Source organism: Hyalella azteca, unplaced genomic scaffold (assembly GCF_000764305.2).
Source record: "Hyalella azteca isolate HAZT.00-mixed unplaced genomic scaffold, Hazt_2.0.2 contig13848, whole genome shotgun sequence".
Taxonomy (NCBI): domain Eukaryota; kingdom Metazoa; phylum Arthropoda; class Malacostraca; order Amphipoda; family Hyalellidae; genus Hyalella; species Hyalella azteca.
Window position 1 is genome coordinate 1 of NW_025943754.1, and position 8745 is coordinate 8745.

Genomic DNA, 8745 nt, shown 5'->3' on the forward strand with positions numbered 1-8745 from the left:
CTTGTTTTCGATGTGTATACGCGTCCGAACTTGCCTCATAAATTTGCAGCGCCATGTATCAAATGAACAAACGCTGTAAATATAATTAAGCGGTAGCACACCAACATATGTTAGGGGAGAGTGTCGGTCAAAAATCGATATATTCTGTTTTTCCGTTTTCTTGGCTCATTTTGTAGCTGCTCAAATGGCGCGTCTAACGCAGCAAACCTTATGTATGTGTGTGCTCTGGTTTTTGCGTAAAGCAATTTCAAAAAATGTAAATAAAATAAACATTTTTATCACTATGTACAAAGTTTACTTTAAATTAAATCTGGATTTATAGATCATTATTCTCGTTGATTGCAAAGTGTTTGCACTCGTTTGAAAGCTACAAACAAGACGCGTTTAGCAAAGCTAATGCCATGGATGTACATGCCATAATTTTTGTGTAAGGTTGTTTTCAACTTTTGTAAAGTGACCGTTTGATAACAATATTTACAAAATTTCTTTAAAAAATGTTTTTATAGATCATCATTCGCGTTAATTGCAAAGTGTTTAAACTCGTTTGAAAGCTAAAAACGTTCAAGAAAGCAAATATCACGGATGTACATGCCAAGTTTTTTTGCGTTAGGCCGTTTTGAACTTATATAAAAAACATTTTATATATATAAATATAAAAAAGACCCATTTATAGCTTATCATTCACGTTTAACTGGACAAGTATAAGTCTAAAGACGCGTGCTGGACCCTAAATGCAACTAATTGGCAATGGGGAAGCTGGGGCTACAATATCGAGTATTTTTTTAGTATATTCTTTTTTCAATAAATTTTTCTAAAATCTCTAAATCTCTAGAGGTCATTTGGTCATTTTTTTAATTTCTTTTTTGTTTTTATTATATATTGAAAAAGGAGCGGGGGAGGAGTCAACATTGAAAAAAAAATCAGAATAGTAAAAAATAAAACAAAAATTGAAAAATGCCCGGATGCCCTTTAGATATGGTCTTTACGCATCGAATGATATGTCTCTATGTTGTAGTTTCAAATTCCTAGGAGGAGAAAAATTTTTACACTAGCCCTTTTTTCCCATTTTCAATGAATTTCACGTTTTCTATCAGTTTTTCGAAAAAATTACAGGAACGAAAAGTCGTTGATATCTATTTTACATATGTGTACAAAATTTCATAATGATCAGTTCGTAAATAAAAAAGTTTATTTTACCGACACGCTCCCCATAAGTAGAAACACACCATCTCACATGGTAACACACCAGCATCTAACGTATCACCAACACACCAACACCTAACGTATCACTAACACACAACACCTAACCTATCACTACTAAAGCATCACCAACACACCAACTCCTAACGTATCACTACTAACGTATCATCAACACACAGCACCTAAAGTGTCACCATCGTTGCAGCGGAAGACTGCCTGCGCTGTATGAAGGAAGGCTCAAATAACACACTAACACCTAAAGTATCACTACTAACACACTAACACCTAAAGTATCACTACTAACACACTAACACCTAAAGTATCACTAATAACGTGTCACCAACGTTGCAGCGGAAGACTGCCTGCGCTGTATGAAGGAAGGCTCGTCGCTGGTGAAGGTTCGCAGCAGCGGGCGTCAGTATCACAGATACTTCCGCCTGCTCGACGACCTGTCAGCCATACACTGGACGCCCTCTACCAAGAAGACGGCTAAAGCTCAGGGTGAGATCTGTGTTTTTTATTAGTCAAGTTTAAATTAATGTTAAGGGGGATATTCATTCAACATTAAATTCAGGGTGATGGCCAAAGCCCAGGGTGAGATCTATGTTTTAAATCATTCAACTTTAAATTAATGTTCAGGCTGATATAAATGATAGTAAATTAATAGTAGAATAGAAAATGATGTTGCGTTCGGTATGAGATCTGTGTTTTTAATCATTCAACTTTAAATTTAGGGTGATATCCATTCAACGTTAAATTCAGGGTGATGGCCAAAGCCCAGGGTGAGATTCATGTTTTGAATTATTCAAGATTAAATTAATGTTTAGGGTCATATCCATAATAGTAAATTAGAAGTACAATAGGAAATAATGTGTTGTTCAGGGTAAGATCCGTTCTTGAAGGATTTTTTTAAGTCCAGTTGACAATAGTATAATGTTCATGGTAAGATTCATGTTTAAAATGACTTTATATTAGTATAAAATAATTTACACATATGAAGAAACTTAAGGATGTTGAAAGTAACATACAAATAAAAAAGTGTGAAATATTTGAAGTAATAAATATCAGTATGTAGAGTCAAATCCTCTTTTATTTTGCTGAAATATGTAATAAGAAAAATAATTGTTCAATTATTAGAGAATAATCCGTGATAATAGAACTCCGTTTTACGACGGCATTCAATAATTCAGTCAAGTCACATCATAAGGTTCACATCATATGGTTCACATCATAAGGTTCACATCATATGGTTCACATCATATGGTTCACATCATATGGTTCACATCATATGGTTAATTAATGTTCAGGGTGATATTCATTCAACATTAAATTATTGTTCAGGGTGATATTCATTAAACAATAAATTAATGTTCAGGGTGATATTCATTCAACATTATATTAATGTTCAGGGTGATATTCATTCAACATTAAATTATTGTTCAGGGTGATATCCATGATGGTAAATTAAAAGTACAATCGAAATAATGTGATGTTCAGGGGGAGATTGAGATTTAAAATTATTTAACATTAAATTAATGTTTAGGGTGATATCCATGACGTTAAATTAAAACTACAATAGAAAGTAATGTTGCGTTCAGGGTGAGAGTCATGTTTAAAATTATATAACATTAAATTAATGTTCAATGTGATATCAATGACGTATATTAGAAGTACAATAGGAAATAATGTGATGTTCATGGTGAGATCCGTCCTTGAAGGATTTCTCAAGTCCAGTTGACAATAGCATAATGTTCAGGGTATTATACATGTTTAAAATGGCTTTAAATTAGTATAAAATAATATACTGTTTAGGATGAGACCATGTTTAATTTATTTTAATTGCAGTCGACATTGATGTAACGTTGTGGGTGACATCAATGCTTTCAAGATTTTAAGTCCATACAATCGACAAAAGTATAATGTTCAGGTCTTGAGGTCCATGTTTATGATACTAAAATTAAAGCAGAATAGGAAATATTACCGGAGTCTTGCGTGAGATTCCAGTATCAGCCTTTTGTTATATTGTATTAAATCGACTATAGAAGAGCAAGCCAGAGGTCCATGTGAAGCACTGCGGTTGGGACACCAGCTATTATACGTTAGTTTCCGCTCAATTCGAGGAAAATATTAAATTCATGGCTGTTGAAAATAACATTCGAGTAGAAAAGTGCAAAATATTTCAAGTCATAAATTTCAATTTGTAGAGACAAAGCCTATTTTATTTTACTGAACTATGTAATTAGAAAAAATTGTTCAATTAGAAAAAAATCCGCGAAACATGAACTCTATTTTACAACGGCATACAATAATTACGTCAGGTCAGTGAACCTCAATTGTAATGAAATTATTACTCAATAGTGGAATAAATGTGGTCCATTTCAGATGGTTCACATCATATGGTTCACATCATATGGTTCACATCATATGGTTCACATCATATGGTTCACATCATATGGTTCACATCGTATGGTTCACATCATATGGTTCGCATCATATGGGTCACATCATATGGTTCACATCATATGGTCCAAATCATATGGTTCACATCATATGGTCCACATTATTCGGTTCACATCATATGGTCCATATCATATGGTTCACATCATATGGTTCACATCATATGGTTCACATCACAAGGTTCACATTATATGGTCCACATCATATGGTTCACATCATAAGGTTCACATCATATGGTTCACATCATATGGTTCACATCATATGGTTAATCATATGGTTCACTATCATATGGTGTTCAATACGTTACAGACACCTGGGTGGCAGTGTTCAGCACGTTACAGACACCTGCGTGGCAGTGTTCAGCACGTTACAGACACCTGCGTGGCAGTGTTCACCACGTTACAGACATGATGTATTCATGGTTGTAGCTCCTGCTGTATGGTGGACCTTGAGTTCCTCTAGTGAAGTTGGAGGATAATATCACATAGAATAAATATTCAAATATTCGCATTGAAACACTTAGGAAATTGGCAATCGATGTGTTGGATGGAATAGTAATGCTGCATGGCAGGCGAGCGTGTTAGCTGCTTCACATTCGTGTATCATTTTAAAATGATGACATGTCAGCTGCAACTCATTTGCGGAACATACTAAAATGAGAACATGTCAATTGCAACACATTCGTGGAACATTATAAAACGAGAACATGTCCGCTGTAACACATTCGTGGAACATTATAAAATGAGAACATGTCAGCTGTAACACATTCGTGGAACATTATAAAATGAGAACATGTCAGCTGCAACACATTCGTGGAACATTATAAAATGAGAACATGTCAGCTGCAACACATTCGTAGAACATTCTAAAATGAGAACATGTCAGCTGCAATAGATTCGTGGAATATTATAAATTGAGAACATGTCAGCTGCAACATACAGTATTCGTACAACATCTCATGGTCTTCATCTGAGAAGAACAGACTTGACTAATTTTTGACACGCTCGTTGCCGCAACTGACAGCANCACATTCGTAGGACATTCTAAAATGAGAACATGTCAGCTGCAACATATTCGTAGAACATCTCATGGTCTTCATCCGAGAAGAACAGACTTGACTAATTTTTGTCATGCTCGTTGCCGCAACTGACAGCAGTAACTTGAATATTACTTTCACTTTTCCGTAGAATTTTCGTTGTCAGCTTTTCTAAACTAAAATGCAGACATAAAATTATCAACATCGAGATCCAGTCGAGACGACCCCGGAAGTACGTTCGTATTCTTTGGCATTCCGCCTTATTATTATTATTTCTATACTAAAATCAAAGAAATAATTTGTTCATATATCTTTAAGATTGTTGACCCGTACACAGATAATTATGACGTAGTTTTTGTTCAGCTGTCTAATACTACAACTCGTATTTTCCATTAAAAACTTCATTATTTGAATTCTTAATCTCTTCTGTATATCGTTTCTAGTCCCGGATTATCCTAATGACAGACCCGTTTATCCCGGCCAAAAATGCCTTCCGTCCCATTTTCGGCGCAAGAACATTAAATTTTTCTTTAATCCAGCCTAACACTTTACAAATTTTTCAGCCTGATCACTATCTCTCTCTCTTCCGCCTGAAGAAGAAGTAACACTTTCTCCAAGCTCACGTACACCCAACACACGTAACACTCCCACACTCTCCAAGCTTACGTACACCCAACACACCCAACACTCCCCACACTTCCCTAGCTCACGTACGCCCAACACACCTAACACTCCCCACACTCTCCTAGCATACGTACGCCCAACACACCCAACACTCCACACACTGCCCAAGCTTACGTACGCCCAACACACCTAACACTCCCCACACTCCCCAAGCTTACGTACGCCCAACACACCTAACACTCCCCACACTCCCCAAGCTTACGTACGCCCAACACACCCAACACTCCCCACACTGCCCAAGTTTACGTACGCCCAACACACCTAACACTCCCCACACTCTCCTAGCATACGTACACCCAACACACCTAACACTCCCGCAGCTCACGTATCCTTAGTATCCTTAGTATTTGTTTGGGACATAGCAGTCCCAGGCCACGATGGATCGCCGCCTCTGGTTATCGTTCATCCGCCCTCATTTGGGCTACACCCCTAAACTAACCCCCTCCCCGCAATGCGCAGTGAACATCGCACAGATCCACGAAGTTCGCACCGGGCGCAACTGCGCATCCCTGCGTCACCAGCAGCACCCGCAGCGCTTCCCCGAGGACCGCATCTTCAGCGTCCTGTACGGCCCAGACTACCGCAGCCTCGACCTCATCGCCTACACTCCTGAGGAGGCCACCGTCTGGGTCACTGGCCTCAACGCCCTCATCGGCGACGCCTCTTGTGGGTGCAGTGTGTTGTGTGTTGTGTAATGTGTTGCGTGCTGTCTTGTGTGATGTGTTGTGTGCCGTGTCGTGTTATGTGTAGTGGAGTGTGTTGTGTTGTGTGATGCGTCATGTAATGTGTAATGGAGTGTGTAGAGTGCTGGGTTGCGTGCTGTGTTGTGTGTTGTGTTCTGTGTTGTGTTCTGTGTCAGGTAATGTGTACTGGAGGGTGTTTTGTGCTGTGTTGTATGCTGTCTTGTGTGACGAGTTGTGTTGTTTTGTGTGTTGTGTACTGTGTTCTGTGCTGTGTCATGTAATGTGTAGTGGAGTGTGTTGTGAGTGTCGAGAAGTGTCCCGAGAGTGTACCTCTCATGTATACTCCCTCATTTCATCATTGCGTGCTATGAAATGATTACTCTCTCCCTTCTGTGTCATCTCCATGCGACCAATTACTTGTAACTTGTTTTACACCGCGAAAAGCTATCATAATTTGTGATTTTGACTGTATTAGGTACAGGCCTATTTCCAATTAACCGAATATTAGCAGTTTGAGATGTAACATCATACGGTCAACATCACACCGCTAGCAGCTCCATCCACAGTATTATGTTCATTACAATCGTCATTAAATAAGCTAATTTTCATCCTCAGCTGTGAAGAAATGTCCTCCACAACGGAGGTAAATAATTGCCAAAGTTTCAGTTGTGTTATCATAAATTTCTTGGCAGCTCCAGACGCTCCCGATGTCGACATTGTTCCGCTCCGGGACCGATGGCTCCTACAAGTGTTCAACGAGGCCTGCGGCTCACAATCCGGCTCCTTGGATCAGGAATCTTGCCTCCAGCTCATCCAACGGCTCGATAGCACCATCGAGGCAGAGAGGATATTGCATAAAATCCAGGCGAGGGGCAACATTATCCCTTAGGATAAAGGAGGCGAGGGCAATATTATCCTATATAGGGTCCAGGAGAGGGGCAATATACATTATCCCTTGAGACGATAAATTCTGTGGGCAGATTGTATACAGGCTTTTAACTTTAAGTGTTGCGTCTTGGCAACATAATGTGACATTATCTGAGGTGGGGTGATGTAGCTTTCACAAAGTTTATTGCTATTATGTGGCATATTCATTTTGGGGTGATGTAGCTTTTTCGAAGTTTAATGGGTATGATGTGGCATTATCCATTAGGTTCGATATCAANATATAATTTGTAATAGCAGCCGTAAAGTCTGCAGTTCACTCCAGCCATGGGATTGCCAAATAAAAGAACAAATAATTACCCCAATAATTAATAAATAAATAACGTGCAGGAATATGAGGCGTGTAATGGCCCAATATAATGACAAATAATTAACCCAATAATTAATAAATAATTAACGTGCAGGAATATGAGGCCTGTAATGGCCAATAAAATGACAAATAATTAACCTAATAATTAATAAATAAATAACGTACAGGAGTATGAGGCGTGTAAGCGCGAGGGCTGCAGAGGGCGGCTGGGGCCCGCGGAGTTCGTGAGGCTCTACAAGGACCTGGCGACGCGACACGAGATCTGCTGTCTGCTCATTAGGTTATTTCTTGTGATTTATTTAACTTTATTGATACTGGAAATAGTTAATTGATTGAGTCAGGGATAGAACCTCTTAAAGGTTTGTTATTTGAAATAATTTATTGTATCTAATGTTCATGTTATTTGGGTGTACGGAGTTACTTTGATTTGCAGTATTACTTGTGATTTATTTAACTTTATCAATATTGGATATAATTAATCTATTAAGTCAGGGATATAAACTCTTAAGGTTCCTTATGATATATTAAACTTTATTGATATTATAAATAATGAATCGATTGATTCGCTCATCGAGTGCTGGGTTGTGACTTATTATGAGTCCTATAGTCTTTGCTATAGTCCTTGTTATTATGAATTTATTTATGTAACTTTATTGATATTGGAAATAATGAATCGATTGATTCGCTCATTAGGTCAATGGTCCTTGTGATTTATTATGAATTTATTTATTATTTATAAAACTTTATTAATATTGAAGATAATGAATTGCGTGATTCGTTCATGAAGTCAACATTCGTTATAATATATCAAACTTTATTGATATTGGAAATAATTGCTCGATTGAGTCAGGAATATAAACTCGTAAAGGTTCTTTATGACATATTTAACTTTATAGATACTGTAAATAAAAAATTAAAAAAATTAAAATAAATTATTTAATGTTAAATTATAAAGTAACAATATTGATAATTATAATTAATAATTAATTCAATATTAAAATTGAAATTAAATAATAATTATATTCCTGAATTAATATTAATTAATATTAATTCAGGAATATAAACTCTTACGGTTCCTTATGATTTATTAAACTTTATTGACTTTTGAAATAATTAATCGATTAAGTCAGGAATATAAATTCTTTAGGCTTAGGACCTCTAAAGGTTAGTGACCTCTAAAGGTTAGTGACCTCTAAAGGTTAGTGACCTCTAAAGGCTGTCTCTTATACACATCTAGATGTGTATAAGAGACAGGTGTTCAGTACGTTACAGACACCTGCGTGGCAGTGTTCAGTACGTTACAGACTCCTGCGTGGCAGTGTTCAGTACGTTACAGACACCTGCGTGGCAGTGTTCAGCACGTTACAGACACCTGCGTGGCAGTGTTCAGTACGTTACAGACACCTGCGTGGCAGTGTTCAGTACGTTAC

General features: G+C 37.4%; 1 protein-coding gene across 1 annotated transcript in view; it reads left to right on the forward strand.

Moving 5' to 3' along the window:
- Positions 1-1571: 1571 nt before the first annotated feature.
- LOC108671488 (inactive phospholipase C-like protein 1) overlaps positions 1572-8745 on the forward strand; it is a 25347-nt gene continuing 18173 nt past the window's right edge. Inside the window, exons 1-4 of the mRNA XM_047883852.1 lie at positions 1572-1701; positions 5837-6043; positions 6753-6925; positions 7483-7595. Coding sequence (XP_047739808.1) covers positions 1572-1701; positions 5837-6043; positions 6753-6925; positions 7483-7595 — 623 coding nt within the window. The remainder of the gene's footprint in view (positions 1702-5836; positions 6044-6752; positions 6926-7482; positions 7596-8745) is intronic.